Below are 20,327 nucleotides of genomic sequence, written 5' to 3'. Positions count from 1 at the left end.
TTGACTTTGGTATAGGTAATGCTGGCCTTGTAGGATGAGTTTAGGAATGTTCCCTTCTCTTCAATATTTTGGAAAAGTTTGAGAAGGATTGACATTAATTCTTCTTTAAATGTTTGGTAGAATTCTTCTGTAAAGCCATCTTGTCCTAGAGTTTTCTGTGTTGGGAGGTTTTTGATTACTGGTTCAACCTTCTTATTCATTATTGATCTGTTCAGATTTGCTATTTCTTTGTTCATTATTGGTCTGTTCAGATTTGCTATTTCTTCCTGGTTCAGTCTTAGTAGGTTATATGATTCTACAAAATTATCCATTTCTTCTAAGTTATCTAATTTGTTGGTGTATATTTTTTCATAATAGTCTTTTAGGAGCCTATGTCTTTCTGTAGTGTCAGTTATTATTTCTCCTCTTTAATTTTTTTAAAGTTTTTTTTTTCTGGTGGGGGGAGGTAATTAGGTTCATTTATTTATTTACTTTCAGATGAGGTACTGGATATTGAACCCAGACCTTATGCATGCTAAGCATGTGCTCTACCACTTGAGCTATACCCTCCCCCTCTCCTCTTTCATTTTTGATCTTATTTACTTGAGTCTTCTCTCTTTTTTCTTAGTCTCACTAAATACTTGTCAATTTTTTTTATCTTGTTGAGAAAGAAGCTCTTAGTTTCATTGCTCTTTTCTATTGTTCTTCTGTACTTCATTTATTTCCATTCTGATCTTTATTATTTCCTTCCTTATGCTAACTTTGGGTTTAATTTGCTCTTCTTTTTCTAGTTTCTTGAGGTATAAAGCTAGATTTTTGTTTGTGACCTTTCTAATTTCTTAATACATGTATTTATCACTATAAACTTCCCTTTTAGAACTGCTTTTGCAGTATCCCATAGGTTTTGGTATGTTGTGTTTCTATTTTCATTTGTTTTGAGATATTCTTTAATTTCCTTTTTGATTTCCTCTTTGAATTATTGGTTGTTCAGGAGCATGCTGTTTAGTTTCCACAATTTGTAGTTTCCAGCTTTACTCATGTTGTTGATTTCTACTTTCATACCATGTGCTCAAAAACATTTTAAGTTTGCTAAGACTTGTTTTGTGACCTATCATATAATCTATCCTTGAGAATGTTCCATGTGTACTTGAGAAGATAGATCAAAACAAACAACAACAATTCCTTGAGAACAGGTCCCATTCTGCTCCCTCTGTTACTAAGAGCCTACACTGGGAATGCAGGCCACTGTCTTCAAGGCTCTCATCAAGCTGGGGAGAGGGGAATGGGGTATTTCTGTCACTTAGAAAATTAAAACGTCACCATTTTAGACAGACATTCTTTGAACACCAAATCTAAAGTGGCTACCTCCATACTGTCTATGACATCATGCTGTTTAACTTCTCTTCAGAATAGTTATCACAGTAGGACACTTTCTTAGTTATTTGTTGCCTGCTTCTACTAGAATGTGTTTAATAAGAGCAGGAGATTACTCATTTCTGTATTCCTAGTGTCTAGAGCCATGCCTGGCACATAGTACAGGCTCAAGAAATTCTTGTGGAATGTCTGTGCCCACAGCACCTACCTCTGTGCCTGGCATCTGGCCACAGAGTAAATGTTTGCTGCCTGAATTTGTCAAGTAATCCATCCCCATTGTACCAGTGACCAGAAAGCATCCCTGGGCTAGAAGAGGGAGATTAAAGACACACATGTAGGAAAATGATGAGAAAATTTGCAAAGAGGCCTAAGAGAGAAGGTCAATTCCTCTAGAAGTGTTTTAGGAGCTTTGTGACAGAGCTGTCATGTCCCTGGCACTGGTGTGCCACACAAGGGACAGCCCTACCTTAGTTGCTTGGGCCATTAGGTCCACATAGAATGCACACAAGGCAATGGGGCAGTTTGCAGGTGCAGCTGAGAGTCCTTTATAAGGTCTGCTTGTCAAAGGAAATTAGACCCTTTTTACCTCTTCCACTGTTCACTCTGCTTCTGTACTCCCTGGGATCTGCAGGTTGATTTTCCCATCCACAATCCTCAGCACAGTGGATCAACCTTCCCATATACTGGCGACAGCTCACTGCTCCCATGGCCACCACCTTCTCTGGTGTGGCACCAGCCTTCTGGCTGAGAGGGCACCTAGAGTATGTGGGCAGTTTTGGCACACAGCATCAGTTTCCTCTCTTGAGGACCTCTCCTGTAGGCCTCATCTCTCCCTGAGAGTCTGGTAGGTGAATGGTCCAAGCAGTCTCTGTGAGGAGCTTACATTGCCCTGCTGAATCGAGATGGCTGATAAGGCCAGACTGGGCCATGGTGAGGAGCTACTCTCCTGAGCACTAGGCCATCTCTAGGGCATGTCCCAAAGAGAACAGCAGCCACTCACACTATCTTGGCCTGGGAGATAAGTTTCCCTGGGGTCAAGGCTTTGAGGGAACAGGTGAGGCCTCAGCCTTCACTGTAACCAAGAGTCATGATGTAAAAAAACACCCAGAAGCTTCTTATCTAAGGTGAGAACTCCAGATGCCAGGGCCATGGGTGGACACGGCTCATCAGAGAAAGCTACCCCTTTTTAGTGGCAGAAACTTCTGAGAAGTGGCTGCCCAGGGTGTGGCCCTATTTATGGACTTCCTGGCTTGGAGATAAGGGGACTGAGGAGGTACACAGTGGATCCTCTCACTCCTCTGTCACACTCTAAATTGGTCCCTATGTCTGAGGCACTGGTATGGGGCTCAGGAGGGGAGTGGGTCCAGGTGAGTTTTGAATCTGAGGAGCCAGACAGCCAGTCATGGACTTTCTGATCCTTGTTCTGCTGACATATCCTTGTCTCCATTCTCAGCATGGATTGGACAGTTAGGGCAGAAATTGTGTCTGGGGATGACTCCTCCTGTTTTAGAGTGCCAAGGGCACTGTCCCTTCACAGGCCTACCCCTTGGCCCTCAGTTCCAGGACAAATCATCTAGGCCCAGGGGGATTGCTCTGGGAGAATCTGAGGGGTCACATGAGCCCATCTCAGGAGATGTGGGCTTAGTCTAGGATGCAGGCCTTCTTGGGCTATGATGTTGGGGGAGAGTACAGGGTCCTCGTTCTCTGGCCCCCCTCAGCAGTCACCTTAGAAAATGCCATCTCTCCCTTTGCTTGTCCCTACTCTCTGGAGCCTGCTAAAGGCTACTGACCAGGAAGCAGGTGCTTTGTTTACCAGGTGGCACCTGCCTATCTACCTTAGCCAAAGTTCATCCTCAATTCCTGACTCTGCCCTTTGAGCCAGCATTATCCCTGTACCTTCCCTCTCCCCTAGATCCCAAGAAGAGGGAAATAGGGAAGTCTCTCTGGTGTCCAGCAGGGGGAGCTGCTGCCACAGCGTCAGAGTTTCCAGCGGGGGCTGGAGCTTGGGAGCAGAACTGCTAATCCCCTGGGCACACAGCCTGGACCTGGGGGTAGACTCTGGTCTTGCTGGACAGTAGAGGGATGATGGATTGATAGACACAGCCCATCCAGCGGTGGTGCTCCCTTATCCAGCCTTCACTGCCTATCACACCCACACACCCAGTGTCCAAAGGGCAGGGCCGAGCAGTGCTGGTATGTTGTTTCAGGTACTGGCTTTGGTCACCAGTGACCTGGGCATTCCTGGTGCAAACCGTGAACTTTTTACCTCCTGCCCTACTCTTCAGTTCAATGCCTTTGGCTCCCCAGACTCACAACCTAATCCAAAGCCAAGGCCCCTTTGGCAGAGTCAGGGTCTCCCTACACTTCTCCCAGAATAGGGAACCTAGGGAAGGTGTGAGAAGGGTCTTGCTCCAAGTCATCCCACAATCTGGCCATTCACTGATCCTACTCTCGTCTAGGTCCAGTTCTCTCCATTCCCTACAGCCATAGCCCTAATCCACCTGGAGCACCTGAGCTGCCTCCTATCCATCGCCCTGCCTCTAGTGTACAGCAGGGTCCCAGATTAGGGTGAGGCAAGTAGGGGCCTAGGGTGCAAAATTTAAGGAGACACTCACTCTCATGGTCATGCAAGAGCAGAGTTGCATGAGTGCTTCCTCCACAGAAAGTTTTCTAAAGCACAGGTCAGATTGCCAGTTACTCTCCCAGGGACTGGCCTAGAGTTTACATCAACAAATATCTGATGACAGACCTTGGTTCTCCAGAAGGAGAGGAACAATGAGTCCTACCCTGCAGAGTCCTGGGTACCAGGCTGAGGTCATACTTCTGAGAAGCATTTGAGCTTCTTCAGTGTGACCCCTGTTGGATGGTCCAGCCTCAGCCAACTTATGGAGCCTCAAAGCAAGTAGGATCTCTTCTGCACTTCTGAGCCTCCAGGCTTTTGCTTGGGCTGTTCTTGTATCCTGAATGCCTTTATCCACTACTGACTCATCACCCTTTAAGGCCTGCTGAATGCCACCTCCTCAGAGTGACCTTCTGTGAACACTGGCTGAGATAAATTGCTCCTGTCCCTACACCCCAGCATCTCTGCTCCTTCACCACATGCTCTGTCACTGTAGGACACACATCTGTCATTCTGCAATCAAGTGCACTTACTAAGTGACTACTGTTTGTGAGGAATGTGCTGGGTGCCAGGGAAGTGGCTCTTAGTGTAACATCCACATCCTCTGTCCTCGGTGAGCTCACATCCAAGTTACTGTGGGGACCATAGCTGCTTACTTCTAAGTCCCTCCCACGTGGCTGGCACAGGTGCAGGGCTGAGCAACATTCCATGACCATTAGATGCTCCTAAGTCTTCAGCCTTCTGGAGTTACCACGTCACTAAGAGCAAAGTAATACATGTGTACTCCAGCCCCTGAGGCTGTGGGAAGCCCTCTCCAACACCCTCAAGGGTTCTCAAGGAAGGGAAAATAGCTTGTTTCCTTGGGATGTCACCAGAAGCCTCCTGGCTCATAGCTCCTTTTCCCAGGACATCCTGATCCATTTTGTCTCCCTATATGGACCCAGGCCTCTGAAACATTCCCAAAGCGGTATTTCATATTGGTTATCTGACAAGGTGACATGCTCATTGTGGTCTGTCACTTGCCAAGCTGGAGGGCAGACAGTCATGCTTTCTCCTGGACCATCATGGTAGGTGGATCTCTGCTGACCCTTCATCCCTCCTGCCAGCCAGTCGGTCAGTCAGTCAACAGATGCTCTCCTGAGAAAGCATGCGGAAAAAGGACTGGAACCTCTCACCTGGCTGAGTTCCTATCTAAATTGATCCCCTTTGTGGAGCTACCTTCCAGGAGAGGAAGAGAGCAACTTATCTGATGTTAACAGCCTCCTCCCTTTGTTCTGTGGCTGGCTGACCCTTGTCACTAGACTCCCAGTCTCTCTGCAGGACTGGGAGGGGCCATACATGTGAACAGGGTGATGGGAAAGAGAGCAAAGATCCCTTTGAGGGACAGAACCAGACAGAAAAGACCACAGTGAGGCTCAAGGAAGCCATGTGCCTTACTCCTCCCCTCCCTTTGGGGGCATCCACGAGTCTCTGTGGAAAATGTCTGGCTACCAAAACCATCTCAGGGAAAATGTGCATGCTGATGAGACAATCTGAATCCATCATCCATCCATCCATCCAACCCCATCCATGCCACACTAGTTCATAGGGCACCTGCTGTGCTCAGCCAAGGATGGGTCCTTGGGCTACAGAAGTGAAAAGAACAGAGTACCCACTGGGCCACCCCATTCTCCTGCCTCTTACTCTGCTTTCCTTCCATGAATGTACTTATAACTCAGCAGTTGCTGAGTCCAGGCTACAAAGACACATTCCTGTTGACATTTTTTAGCTTAAGCTACACCTACTGGTTCCAAAATATGACCTCAAATGGAGCCCAACAAAGAAACTCTGAAGACCAGGTCCTCCACCAAGTCTAATCTATGGGCTAGGATAAGGATTGGGTTCTCTGCCTCAAAGATACTACTTGGACTAGGTAGAGGGCCAGCATCAGTGGGTCAGATTGGGCCACAGAAAGAGGGAACAATAGCCTATTTGGTCTGGGGTCTCACTAAACTGCTGCCATGGTCGTTGGACCCCTTAGGGGCACAGCCTCACTGTCTTAAGCCTTACTTCCAGGGCAGCCCCTGGAGTCGGGATTCCCAGGCTGAGTCACCATGGTCACCAGGGGCTGTGCTCATAGCACAAGCTCTACTCTTGCAGTATTTGGAGTTTCCCTGGCCCTCTCCCAGGTCAGCCACTCTGATCCTGGGCCTAGGCCAGAGGAAATCAGTACTGGCCTAGACAAGGAATGCTTGAGGATCTGGCTAGCTGGTTATCTCCAGAGTGGCCACCACTGCTAGTTGCCCCACTCTCTGGTCCTGAGGACTGAGGGAGCTCTACTTGTTTGATTTGTCATTCCAAGAGTCATAGTCTCAAGGATGTAAGGAGACTCCTATCAAAGATAGGGAGCTCAAAAGCAAGAATTAAGGAAACATGGGCTCACAGGCTACACTGCCCACCTTTACTGCAGGTATTGCTTTGGTGTGAAGAGGTAAAGGAGGGTCCTGGACCCTGCCTCAACATCCCAAACTCCCAGCCTCCAGAGCCCAGATCCAGGCCCAACCCACAATTCTCCCTGGCCTGAGCTGCAAGCCCTGGGGAGGGAAGGAAGTGGCCGACCCTCACAGCCAGCATTCCTTTGTGATGACGACAGTCTGCTCACTGCCCAAACACCCCATCTGGAGGGCAGTTCTCAGGGAGCCATAGGGGACTCCCTCCCAAGAGGCTGCTAACGCCTCTCCTACAGAATGGTGCCTTCATTCTGTATGCAGGCTTCAGCAGGAGCTGACTGGGCTAAGGGGCAAAGAGAGCTGTGCCCTCCTAGATGCCATTAACTCACTCCATTTTTTCACTCATTCAATAAGCACTCACTGAGACCCTCCATTCCAGGCCCTCAGGACCCAGCAAGCCGGACTAGGCAAGCAGGGCCACACCATCAAGGGGATCCACAAATAAAATTCACAGAAAGGATAATTTCAGCAATGACAACAGCTATGAAGGCAATAAAACGGAATATGACAGTGAATGGCACAACTGGGGACCTCAGCCGTTTGAAGGGGGCCTCCGCATTCCACAGACTCCACCTGCCTCTTTTCATGCATATAAAGCCCTCTCATCCAGATCCACCACGCCCTCTTATGAGAGAACGCCACCTGGGAAGGGGCTGGGGGCAGGTGCATTCAGGTGGGGCTTTTCCGAGGCCGGTTTTCCCCAGCTCCCTCTGGAACTTCCAGACGGCCAAGGGCCCGCGACACTGGATGCCTGCCCGTCCCCTACCCGCCCTCCACTACAGATCCCATCCCACCCCGGGCTGCCGCTGGCGAACCTCTGCGCTCCCGGCGTGGTTCCCGGAAACTCCTCGATTTCCCTGTTGTTGCCGCATTTGCAAGAAACCGAAACCCAGGCCCCGCCCCTCCGGCGCTGTCCCACGGAACCCCGCGCGGAGGCTGGGGGCTGGGCCCGCTCGAAAGGCCAGATCAGAACTGGGCGGCCGGTGCGGCCCCCCCCCACTAGCAGGGCCGAGGCGGAGGTGGGGAGCCCATGAATGCCCGAGCTCCACTCCGCGCCCACCCCCAGCGGGCATCGTCCCCAGCGGCTCAGCACCACCCGCACCTCCCATGGGAAAGCTGCGAGTCTAACCCGATCGCTCTGGCTGCAGCGGATGGCGGAGTGCCCAGCGGGGGTACGCAACGCGGCCTTCCCCTTCAGCAACGTAGAGGTGGGCGCCATTTCTGTGCGCCTACTGTGTGCCCGCCAAACCAGGGAGGGGGTGCAGGGGGGAGAAGGAAGGGCTGGGGTATTTACAAAGAACTCTGTACCCTGAGTGTGCTAGCTTCATCTTGCAAAGGTTGAGGGTTACAGAGAAGCAGAGCAACTTGCCCGAGGTCACACAGTCAGCTGGCTGCAAACCTGTGGCCCGCAGCGGGAGGCTGGGCGGAGGAGGAGGAGGAGGAAGTGCCCCGGCCGGCTGAGGGCAGGTGAGCCGCCTGGCACCCGCGGGGCAGCCAGCTGGGGAGGGGGAGGGGCGGCCCCAGGCAGCCACCGGGGCGACTAGGACGGGAGGCTTTGCCTTCTCCCGCCCCCCCTCCCTTTCCAGGAAGCCGGCCAGCCCAGAGCCGGCCGCTCACCCCAACTCACCCCTACTCTGGGCTGAGCAGGAATGTGGAAGTTGGCCGGAAGGGCTTGTGCCCCCTCCCCTGCAAACACGCATACTCCCATCTTAGGCCCTAGCTGCACGAGTGGGGGTAACCTCGGGGTGAGGGTCTCCAGACCGAGACTCGAGTCCCCAGGGCGAAGTAGGGGTGCTACTGCCCCTCTAAAAGGCAAAATAGCCGACCAGGGGCGCTGGCCGTGGTGCAAGACCCATCGTTGCCGGGGAGGAAGGTGCTGCTCCCATCCAAACCCACTCCCGGGTCGCGGCCGCGAGCCTGGCCCCAAAGCCTCCCCCTCACCCCCGCCTCGAGGCCCCTAGGGGCGGATGGGGAGCTGAGGCCTCTTTCCTTCCAACGCAGTGTTTATAAGAAATGAAACTGCACAGGGCATCAGCGGCAGCCCACACTGACACCCCGCTCCCCCTCCGGGGTTCCGGAACAGCCCTGAGCGCTGGAGCAATCCTCAGCCCACTCTTACATCGCAGGACCCCTAGTGCTTTCCCAGCCAGCTGCAGCCTCCCATTCTGCGTGTCGGACTTTTTTTTTTTTTTTAACAGTACAGCGTTTATTCTGCTGTGTCATACACCGTTTTGCCAGAGCTATGAGAGGGGAGGGGCTAGTCTCATGCCCCAGCACATCCCCAGGGCCAAACCTGGAGTTGACCCAGAGCTGGAGTGCCATTCATATTTGCTGAATGAATTCAGAAACGGCCTTTATCTTCAAACAGGCTCCTTTCAGGCAGTGATGATGCCTGGATTATATCTTCAAGATTTTGGTTGCTTTCAGATGATTTTATTCCTGTCTTGTGCCTGCACCTCACAGTTTAGGATTGCCTGCCTCCCAGGTTGCTGTGAAAATCGATGATGGCTGGAAGGGACTTTGAGCATCTAAGAGACCCCTCCCTCTGGACTTGGAAGGCTGGAATGCCTGCTAGGAGTTCATCTGCTTTGGGGACTGTAGCTTCTTCTCTAGGTGTCAGGCCCCACAATGGCCCAGGGCTGCCCTACTATCTTTTTGAGAGTTAAAGCCTTCAACTGGTTAAAGCCTTGCTGGGTCCCTTTACTTCAGGACTAACTGGAACCAGAGGGTGAACACTGTGTTCTGAGAGCTTGAGGGGGGGGCTGGGAACAAAATTTGGTCCAACAAGAAGGAGGTTCCCATAGGGGTGATCTTGCCCACAGCAGCCTGATTGCAGAAATCATCTCAGAGGAGGCCCTGCCAGCCAGTTAGCCCCTTATGCCAGCCCAGAAAACCCCAGGGCCTTAAACAGAGAAACTGCACAATAAATTTACCCTCACTGAGTGACGGTATAGATGGGAGGTATCCTGTGAGTGAGATCCTGCTCTGGAGCTAATCTCCAGCTAACTCCTGCTGCAGGTGTGAGGGACCCGGTCAGATCTCTTGCAGAAAAATATAGACTTTGTTCCCTAGAAGGTCACTATCCAGAAGGTGATAAGTAAAGAAAAGGCCACATGAAAGTTAAGGACCAAAGGGTTCTGAGGAGGGGAAGGATTTCTGGTTGGCTGCTTTGGAGGTGCTTCATAGAAGACCAGGCATTTGCTCTGGGCCTTAAAACAGAGACTGAAATTGCAGTGCATGTGTGGAGGGTTGGGGAGAGGATGGTGGGAGGGGGACAACTGAGATTGAGAGAGTTGGGGGGAGGTGAGTGTTGCTAAGTATCTCAGGAAGTCGGGGATGAGGAGCAAATTGAAGGAGCAAAGACAGGGGAAAAATACAAAGTGTGTTCAGAGGATGTAAATACAGTGAAAAATTCATGCATTACTGAAAATACACGTCCTGTGACTAATGTTTTACAGTTTAAAAAGGCGCTTGATAGTCTATCTGATTTCATCATCATAACAGGACAGATGGGCAGAATGTACATCAATTTTACAGGTGAGAAAACTGAGGCCAGGAGAGGGACAGTAACTTGCCTAAGGTCACACAGCAAGTGGCAAAAACACAAGAACCCAGGCTTTCAGCCTCAAATTCTATGTTCTCTTTCCACTGCCCTCTAGTTACTGCCAAGGATAGGTGAGCTGTGGGAAAAAAGGCTGGAATGGGACATTTGGGAGTAGAGTTAGCAGCGAGTTGAAAGTGGGATTAAGGAGTCTGGGGGAACTCAGAAAGCTCCTGTGTGAACCTGAATGTTAGGGAGATCATCAGAGTTAGGGGAAATAATCCTAGTACAGAGGTGCCTGGAGGGGCAGGCCTGACAGGGAGGAAGTCCTAAGGGGAGGCTGTGGCAACAATAGTCTGATTTGGGGATGTAAATGCAGGACTTGATACAGGGAAGGAAGACCCAGAGGAACAGGTGAGGCAAAAAAAGGAGGATGGGAAAGATTTTACCAGAAAGGGAGCTGGAATTAGGAAGAGAGAAAGCTGCTGGGGGGCGGTGTGGAAAGGGTAGGCTAAGAGTTCTGCTTGCCTGAGTGGACAGAGTTGTAAGGGAGCATCCAGAAGGCAGCCAGAGCCTGGATTTGGAGGTCACCTGCCCAGAGGAGATGGCTAGAGTTATAGAAGGTGAGTATTTTCAGTCAGAGAGAAGAAAAGGCAAGCCCTAAATTATTAAGAGAAACCGAGGGAAGACAATATGTGTTTTGTCCAGCTTCACAGGGAATGTGTGATACATCTTAGCACAGGATTCATCAAGAGCAGTCACAATAAAAATTTGAGACACTTAAACAGGGTTAGCTTTCTTTCACTGATTTGGAGCATAGCACCTCTAATCAGGATAAGCAGATTCTTATAGGCCTCAAGATTACATAAGAATCCCTAAAATTAAAAGTTAAAAAAAAAAGAAGGAAAAAAAAGGCAAAGAACACTTCAAAGCTGTAATGACAATTTCATTGGTAAATCCTAGCACTGGGGAATTTCTTCTTAGCAAAAAAATTATTGATGTGTGCAAAGATTTTAGCTATGCAGTGCTGAAAAAATGGAAATAACCTAAATGTCCTACAATAGGGGATTAATTAGGTAAATTTTTATTTATCCTTGTGATAGAATAATAGGGACCCATTACAAATGATACTGCAGAAGTACACTTCATGACACACAAAGATTCTTACCCCCCTCTATATAGATACACAAAGATGATTATCTGGAAATTTAAATAAAGTTCTTGTTTTAGAGTACTTTTTACAGTCTTCTGTTGCCTTCACAGGGTCAATTTCTCAGACCACATGAGATGCACAGTTCATCTCCCTTATCTCATTCTTAATTTTCCAGTGGCTAAGTCGGGTTCTTAGGGATAGGGCAAGTATCCACTTGCTGCACAGAAAACAGACTTCGCAACTCAGGAGCCACTTGTTTTCTGTTCTTCTTGCTCAGAAGGTCTTGGTCTGTAGTGTGTTCCCACTCCCTGTCCCACATTAAGCATCTGTCACTTAAAAAGCACCCTAACCCTTCTCTCCCTTCCAGGGCCTCAGCACCTTCCACTTTGCTTAACACCCAGCTAGGCTCATTCCTCACAGTTTCTCCTGCCTCTCTGCCTCTCCCAGCTCCTGCATCCATCAGTATCTGGGAGACAGCTCTGACCCATTCCTGTTCGTTTCCTGGGAACCAAGCTTCGCCTTAGTCATAGCATCAGATTCTGGTATACCAGAATTGGATCAACCCATCCATTTCCTCTGTGGGAGGGAGGCAGTAGTGTGACTGACAGGTGGAATGCTGTATCAATGTGTCTATTTATAGCTTGCTACATTGCAACTGGGTGCCGCTATGGAGGGAGAGCTGCCGTGACAGGAGTGACACAACGAGCCCCACTTGGAAGAGCGATTTACTTCTGAGTCAGCAGCTTTGGGGAGGTAAAGGAAGAAACCTTCTGGGCCAGAGTCCTGGATAGAAGAAAGAACATTCTGCCCAGCCTCCAAGAGTACAAGTAGGGCAAGGTCTAGTTGTAAGCACAAGAGTTAAACAGCTGCCATTCCCAAGGGACCTAGGACCTGGACTCCCCAACCCTGTGGCTAGACCCATGGCTTTGGTCAGCCCTAACCAATTGCCACACGTTGTCCAGACCTCTCTGGGCCAAGCCCTGAGGACTGAGATACTACACCAATGCTGCCACTGAGGGGCTTCTATGCAAGACCCAGGTGAGGCTGTGGAGGTGGCCTAAGGCAGGAGTACTAGAAGGAACCAAGGCTACCCCACCCCTACCCTAATTTAGCAATCCTGGCTTCTCTGAAACCTTTTCCCTAAGACCAGCCGTGGGGCAGTCCCAAGGGTGTAGATGGAGAAGTGGAAGAGGTCTCTCCCCCGGTCACTATTAGACTGTGGGCAAGGACCTTGAAAATATAGCATCATCCTCTGCCCAAGTCGGGCATTGTGCTTTACGGGTATCATCTGTCACTATAAAACAGCAAGTTAAGGTTATTGTTATTTTTCAGTTGAGGAAACTGAGGTCCCGAGTCCCTTGGCAGCAGCAGCCAAACTGGGATTTCCTGTCTTGGCAGCCCCAAGCAGGGTAGGCATTCCTTTACTTCCTCAGGGCAGGTAAGTGACCTGGAGGTGGGTGGGCCCTCAAAAAAGGGACTGTTTGAGGACCGAAACCCTGCCTTCTTGCCACCTCATCAACGGGTGTGAGGAACCAGGTTGGTTTTCGGGGATTCAATCCTGGCGTCCACTCTGAAGAGGATGGCCGGGTGACCCCCTCACTCGCGCTGGGGGTACAGATACCCCATCCCCTGGGAAGGAGGGCGAGGAGACGGCCACAGGAACTAGCAGGCTGGGGGAGTGCAGAGTGAGGGGAGCAATGCGGCCGGGTGCGTTCGGCTTTCCACGACAGCCTTTCTCAGGGCGAGCTGGTGTGGGGGTGGAGTGGGAGCCGGTGGGGCGGGCCCGCGGTCGCCCCGGGGCGGCGGCGCCAGGCCGGAGGGGGTGGGGAGGGGCAGCCGCCCTGTACTTCCCCTTAGCGGCTAGCTCTACAACAGCCTGATTTCCCCGAAATGATGAGGCGGCGCCGACCAATGGGCGCCCCCGCGGCTCTTTAGGAGGCGGGGCCGGGCCTGGGCTGGGGGAATCCCGCTAAGTGTTTAGATTTCTCGTCGCGCCGCGCCGCTGCCCAGGCAGAGCGCGCCACTCCTTCGTCGAGGCAGGACGTGCGCCCGAGCCAGGCCGAGCAGAGGCCAGCAGGAGCTGTGCCAGGCCAAAGCCAGCCGTGCCCAGCAGCTCCGCGACCCGGGCATCCTCTGCCTTCTCCTCGCTCCCACCCGGAGTCGCGCTCCCTACCCTCGCATAGCAGCCCTCGCCGCTCCAGGACCCTCGGGCGCCGCCGCCGAATAGTGCTTGCTGCCGAGGTGAGCCCGCCTTCGCCGCGGGGGGCACTGGTGGCGTCGAACAAAGGCGCGCGGGACACCAGGAAATGGGGGCCGAAAACCTCAGCTTAAGAGAGTGGCGGGCGCAGTGTTGCCTGGGCCCCTGGGCTGTCTCGGGAGGGCGCTGGAAGAGCGGCGAGCAGCGGTGCTGCGAGGGCGGGCCGTGGCGTGGACCGCCCACCCAGCCGAGGTTGCCGGCGCCGGGCCACTGTCGCAGTAATGTGTGTGCGAAGCCGCCGGCGGCCTCTGGGTGGCCCTGTATGTTGGTTGCACGCATCACAAGCCCTGCGGGGAAGTCGAGTGTACGTCCGCGCGTGGGCACCCCGTGCTCCTGGCGCCGACTTTCCGCGGACCCAGCTTGCGCCCAGGCCCCAGTTTTCAGGCTGTCTATGCAGGTGGCAGGGGGCTGGGGCTTGCTGTCCTGGGTGACTGGAGTATCTCCCGGGGACGCGGAAAGAGGCGGCCACAGGTGTTGTTCCTTGGGCCACTTCGCCCGAGGAGGGGAGCCAGGCGGGAAGGGTTAGCGTCCTGGCCTCTGTACAGAGGCTGTCGGGGGAGGCTTAGAATAGAATAGATCGACTGGTCAGGAGGTAGTGTGCGCTGTCCAAGATACAGGGTGACTGTCCATTAAGGAAGGTGCACAGGTAGAAGCAACAACTCAAGTAGGGAAATTTCTTGGCACCAAGCAAAAGAAGCCCCTCCCTTCCCAAAGGATTTGAATTTGGGGAGAAAAGTTCTGGTATTAAGGTATCTGTGGTTTTTGTCTCTTTTCCTGCACATAAACCCTGAAACTGTCATTTGCATGCCTGCCTCCTCCCAAGATTGCCTAGGAGGTGGTGAGGGAAGAGTGTTTTGCTCAAGATACTGAAGAGATTTGGGGGGCAGTTTTATTCCAGAGAAAGCCCCCTTCCCCATGGTTGTAGTACTTGGTACCTAGCCAAGGGCAGGGGAGGGTAACTGAATGACCTGGGGTGGGGCAGGGTAGTGCCCAGGGGCTGCTCAGCAGACTCCAAACAGGAGCTTTCTGTCTTCTCTTTACAGCAAACATGCCCATCACTCGGATGCGCATGAGACCCTGGCTAGAGATGCAGATTAATTCCAACCAAATCCCAGGGCTGATCTGGATTAATAAAGTGAGTGTAACTCTTTGGGTTTTTCTGCCACTCTTTTAACCTATGTCCTTTGGGGGACCAAAGCTTCAGATGCAGCTCAAAAAGGGAAGTGATAGGGAGCACACAGATGTGTTTCCCAGTGGGTCCTGCATGTAGGGAATGTGCAAGACCCAGCCCAGGGCCCCACTGGCCAACTTCTGCCTGCCTCCCTTCTCAAGATAGGGACAAGGCACCCACCTGAGGGCACTGACAGTTTTCCAACAGCAAGGTTCTCCCAGCATTCTGCAGAGCTGGAGTTTTGGCCTCTCATGAAGGAGACCCCAACAAGCACACGCAGCTTATAGGGCTCTAGTCAGATAGGAGACAGAGGAGTGGGCACTGCTGGCAGGAAGATGGCTGGCTCAGCAGGGGACCCCAAAATTGACCTTGTACGGGTTTTCCAGGCCCCAGAGACCTCTTGCCAATGCACAAAGGGCAACACAGACCCTGCAGACTTAGTAATAACAGGATTAATATATAGTGATATTAGTACACTTAGTAAGAATAGTATTCACAATAATAGCTAATGTTTACTGTGTACTTACTACAAGCAGGGCAGCATGCTAAATATGTTATTTACATTGATTGTGTCATTTAATCCTCAAAATAGCCCTGTGAGGTAGATCCTATTAATATCGCCATTTCCAGGTAAGGAAACAGAGATACTGATAGGTAGATAAGGAGATCACACAAAAAGTGTTAAGGCCAAGATTTGAACCAGAGCAGTCTGACTCAAAAATCATACTTTTAACCACTAGTAATGATAACAATGAGACCTTAGCTTTTATATCTGTTACCATGTTTTTTCATTTCACCAAAGAGAAAACAGTGAGGGACAAAGAGGTACAGTGACAATGCCAGGGTCACAAGTAGTCATCATCCAAGTCTGGCCCTGCGCTCCCTCAGGTGTATGGCCACGATGCTCTTTGTAGAAGCCAGTTGTCACAATTGCCCTGAACAGTCCCATCTAATAGACAGAGTTCTCACTTCTATGTTGGTGCTGACAAGCCAGAGAGAAGCATCCCAGGGTACTCTGTATGGGTCCCAGCACATCTGTAACTAGCAGAAGGAAGTCGTTGCTGAGCTGTTGGTGACACAGCTCATCAGAACCCAGAGCCCCTTCTGAGAGATCTAGAGTGATGGAGTAGCCTGTTTAAACCATTCTCAGGATGGGTCAACCCAAGCCAGATGTCAGGGTGAAAAGGGGAAGTCAGCCTTTTCCCAGACCTGGGGGGCTGGGCAGACTCAGGCCAAAAACCTATGGTCTCTGAGCTGACAGAGCCTTGTGTGTATGTGTGCATGTGTGCATGTGTGCTGTGCAGGAGGAGATGATCTTCCAGATCCCGTGGAAGCATGCTGCCAAGCATGGCTGGGACATCAACAAGGACGCCTGTCTCTTTCGGAGCTGGGCCATTCACACAGGTGTGTGTCCTGAATTCCAGCTTAAAAGGGGCCAGGAAGGAGACAAGGGGAGGTGCTTCTAATACACACACAAGCTCTTCATTGAAGTCTCAGAGCTCCTTGAGATGTTGTACAGGATTCAGGGATGGGCAGGAGGCAGACCTAAGTTTGGGGTGGGAGGGGTGGGGAAGGTCCATCATTTCAACAAGTTCACAAATTAATTTGTGAGGCCAAAATCTTAGAAAGTGTGGCTTCATGGAGTTTGTGGCTGGATTAAAGTTCTCCCTGGCAAAAACAGCTGTGAGCAAGGACACTGAAAGAGACTCAGGGCTTCCTTTTTCTTGATGTTGACCAATGGTTCTTGGCCCAAGGCCCATCTGGTTGGCAGCCTCCTTTTATCCTTGAGGGATGGCATTCTTGGTCCATCTCAGACCAGCCAGCCCACCTATCAGTAAGTATTCTTTGGCCACTCTCATGTTTGGAAATATCAGATCAGCCCCAGTCCCTATCCTCTGGCTGCTGACAGCCAAAGCAGGGAGACTGGGCATAATCTGGGACAAAGGCAGCACTTTTGGGCATATGGGCTCTCCAGTGCTTCTGACTGGGTCCTTCACTGAAGCTTGCTGGATGTGTTTGAGCCAACTCTGGGCATTTAAGAAGCCCTAGGACCCAAGGCCTGTACAAGTGTCACCCAGGCATACCAGCTGGTTTGACCATTTTGGATCTATCTCTGGCAGTCTGAGAGCCTCTTGTCTTTCTCCTCCCAAGCTGGAGAGCAGCTGAGGATCCCCACCTTTAGCCCTGATGATACTCTTCACTTTGCTGCCCACTAGGCCGATACAAAGCAGGGGAAAAGGAGCCAGATCCCAAGACATGGAAGGCCAACTTCCGCTGTGCCATGAACTCCCTGCCAGATATTGAGGAGGTGAAGGACCAGAGCAGGAACAAGGGCAGCTCAGCTGTGCGGGTGTACCGGATGCTCCCACCCCTCACCAAGAACCAGAGGAAAGGTATCGAAGGGCTCAAGGTCCTGAGGAAGCCCTCAGGGAGGGAGGGAAGGAGGAAAGACAGCTGGGGCTGGCATGCCTGTCTGTACCAAAGCTGACAGCCTTTCTGCCTCACAGAGAGAAAGTCCAAGTCCAGCCGAGATGCTAAGAGCAAGGCCAAGAAGAAGGTGAGTGTGGTCCTCAATAGCTAGCCTTTGGTCACCGGAAATCAGGATGGGCAGTGGAAGGAGTGCCACGGCAAGCCTGGGCCTAAACTGCTTTCTCCTTCTATAGTCATGTGGGGAATCCAGCCCGGATACTTTCTCTGATGGACTCAGCAGCTCCACCCTGCCTGATGACCACAGCAGCTACACAGCTCAGGGCTACATGGGGCAGGACTTGGACATTGAACGGGCCCTTACTCCAGGTGAGGTGGGCTGAGTCTGGCAGAGGGACGTTGGTGGGATGGCTTTTCCTCTTGAGTCTAGGAGGCACTGTGCTTGTGGATGGTGGCCTGTTAGAGAAGGCTTCGGGTTGGGGGGATGCTGGGTGTGATGGCAAACTAAGAAAGCACACAGCTCTGACCTACTTTTCTGTTGTCCTGAAGCACTGTCACCGTGTGCCGTTAGTAGCACTCTCCCTGACTGGCGCATCCCAGTAGAAATTGTGCCCGACAGCACCAGTGACCTGTACAACTTCCAGGTGTCACCCATGCCCTCCACCTCTGAAGGTTAGTGCTGCTGGGGCCTGGCCTGCTGGCCTGTTTGGATCCTGGGAGGGGTTTCCTGAAGGAGAAAAGATGCTCAGAACTCCACCTGGCACTGAGCTGACTATGGTGGGCTGGAGAGAAGAGGGAAGAGGTGTGGCTTCAGGGTTCAAGAGGCGAGTCATCAGGAACATGTCCTGTTCTGGAATCTCCACGGCAGGCAGATGTCTGCGGGAGACCAGAGTGTGTGTATGCACAAGTAAATGGGCAGGAGGACGTGGTGAGGTTGGCACTGCAGGGTGAGCCTGGCTGACCACCAGCCAACTTCTGTTCCTTATCCACAGCCGCAACAGATGAGGACGAGGAAGGGAAATTAACTGAGGACATCATGAAGGTAAAGCCCCTTCCTTCCTCCATGGGTGCTTTTCTGAGGTGGCTGCTGCTCAGTGAGGGGAGAGAACCAGTGAGAACTTCCCAGTTGGAGGGTAGGCAGGTGCTGCTGTGACCTGTCTGCTTGCATAGTCCTACTAGTGCCACATCCATGTGGCTAGGGACCACTGACCTCCTTGGCTGGTGGGACAGTCACTGTGGAAGTGAGGACAGGAGGGAGGCCTGGTTCCTGACATGCCTCCCTAGAGCAGGCGTCAGGGCCTCAGACAGCTCTGAGTCAGCCACCAGGTCCCTGGCCTGTGTCCTCCACCCCAACATGTCCCAGCCCTGTTAGTTTGGGAAAGGCACATCAGGTTTCAATAATCAGCCTTTGGGATCTGTAATATGATGGCTTTTTTTTTTTTTTTTTAAAGCAAGTTATCCTCCAGGTTTTTTTCTGCTTCAGTTTTTAAAATGAATGTAAAAACTTGTAGTGGTTGTACCCAGGCTCTGTCCATCAGCACAGAAAATGAAGATATGGGCTTAATTCCTATCTCTAGCTTTTCTAGGCATCTTTTCTTGACTTAATATGTTAACCATTGCTTTAAGCCACACTCCCAGTTGGTATGTCCTTATTCAGTTAAGAAGGAAGTCTTGGAAATTCTATGCCAGAGGGTAGATGTGGGAGTGTGGGTCCAGGGCAGACCCTCACCTCCAAGGCTCCCATCCTAACTGCACTCCATGTCTGCATCCATCTGAGAATGTGAAAATGGCCAAGGATGTTATCCTGGCTGGGAAGCTTTGGCTCATTGAGGGCAGGGCCAGAGGGTGAGTCTGTACTGGAAGTGAGCTGATTGCTTCTTGTTTCTCTTTCCCCAGCTCTTGGAGCAGTCAGGATGGCAGCAGACAAATGTGGATGGGAAGGGGTACCTGCTCAATGAACCTGGGGCCCAACCCACCTCTGTCTATGGAGACTTCAACTGCAAGGAGGAGCCAGAAGTTGACAGCCCTGGCGGTAAGAAGCCCCTGGATCCATATGGTTTCCCAGAAAAGGGAGAACAATGTTGGGGGCAGGGAAGGCTGTGGAGCAGAATCAGAGAGCAGCAGAGGTAAAGCATCTTTCTTAAACTTATCCGGGTACAGCTTGCAAATTGCTGCTCCCAGGCTCTCATGTTTGCCTAAAGATGTGGCTCCCGTGGGGTGGAAAGCAGAGGCTGCTGTGTCTGTGGTCTTCAGGGATAGAGCTGGAGGGTTGGGGGAGAATGCATCTGCCTCCCACCCTCAATCCTCACACAACCTTCTTCATGTCTTCTAGGGTATATTGGGCTGATATCTTCAGATCTGAAGAACATGGACACCAGCTGGCTGGACAGCCTGCTGCCCCCAGTCAGGCTGCCCTCCATCCAGGCCATTCCTTGTGCACCATAGGTGGGCCTCTGGCCCCCTTTAACTCCTCTAGGCAAGCAGGACCTGGCATCATGGTGGCTGTGGTTCAGAGAAGCAGGACTTCTGTGGCTCCTTGATATGGCAAAGTGTGACTCCATTGCCAAACAGGGATGGGGCTTTCCTCTTTGGAACAGCGGCCTCTGGGGGCCTAGCAGGCCAGGGTCTGGGCTCCTCTTGTCGGGTAAAGCTGGCCCTGCCTCCTGGGAAGATGGCGTTCTGAGACTGGTGTGTCAGGTAGAGGTCTCAAGACAGGAGTCAGCCTCCAGCTCTTCCCTCTGAGCCCAGCTCCTGGAAAGGGTCTTGCTATCACTGGGTTGGCCCGAGGGAACAGATCAGTGACCTCAGAAAAGCACAGCACCAACCCCAGGGCTGGCTCTGCACTAAGAGACAATTGCACTAAGTGATTCCTGTTCCAAAGAACCACCTCCCTTCCTAGCTGAGCCCTGGGGACTATTCCGAAGCCAGTGAAATGTGAAGGAGGAGTGAGGTCCTGCGGGACGGTGCCCCCTCTGCCTCAGAGGAGCTCTGCCCTCTGCTTGGATTGAGGGGCTTGTGAAAAAACATGGCACTTTTTCTTGTGGACCTTGCCACATTTCTGATCAGAGGTGTACACTAATGTTTCCCCCAAGCTCTTGGCCTTTGCATTTATTTATAGTGCCTTGCCCTGCACCCACCTGCCCCCTCAGGCAGGCCGCGGCAGCCCCTTAGCAGCCCCAGGGAGGCAAGTGTGAGCACCTTGGTGTAACTTTAAAAATTGGAAACGTCATCTGATCACTAAGTCATGTGTGACCACACATGTACATGTGTGTAAATATGTACATTTATCTTTTTATAAAAAGCTAATTGTTTATAA

The 20,327-nt window shown here is 51.6% G+C and overlaps 1 protein-coding gene across 1 annotated transcript; it reads left to right on the top strand.

The window, feature by feature from the left end:
- The first annotated feature begins 13,255 nt into the window (after positions 1–13,255).
- Positions 13,256–20,327, top strand: IRF1 (interferon regulatory factor 1). The gene is made up of 10 exons (XM_010971589.3): positions 13,256–13,397; positions 14,457–14,548; positions 15,889–15,988; positions 16,801–16,977; positions 17,092–17,141; positions 17,248–17,380; positions 17,561–17,683; positions 18,004–18,053; positions 18,908–19,043; positions 19,344–20,327. Exons 2-10 carry the CDS (start codon positions 14,462–14,464, stop codon positions 19,454–19,456), a joined length of 969 nt encoding a protein of 322 aa, XP_010969891.1. The 5' UTR covers positions 13,256–13,397; positions 14,457–14,461; the 3' UTR covers positions 19,457–20,327.

The sequence above is a fragment of the Camelus bactrianus genome, chromosome 3 (genome assembly GCF_048773025.1).
Source record: "Camelus bactrianus isolate YW-2024 breed Bactrian camel chromosome 3, ASM4877302v1, whole genome shotgun sequence".
Lineage (NCBI taxonomy): Eukaryota > Metazoa > Chordata > Mammalia > Artiodactyla > Camelidae > Camelus > Camelus bactrianus.
This window is presented reverse-complemented; position numbering and strand designations above follow the sequence as displayed.

Excerpts from the sequence above, each read along its gene's own strand:
- IRF1 (XM_010971589.3), top strand. The coding sequence starts at position 14,462 with ATGCCCATCACTCGGATGCGCATGAGACCCTGGCTAGAGATGCAGATT. Across the intron at positions 17,381-17,560 it reads TGAACGGGCCCTTACTCCAG|CACTGTCACCGTGTGCCGTT; the intron begins GTGAGGTGGGCT and ends GTTGTCCTGAAG. Across the intron at positions 18,054-18,907 it reads TAACTGAGGACATCATGAAG|CTCTTGGAGCAGTCAGGATG; the intron begins GTAAAGCCCCTT and ends CTCTTTCCCCAG.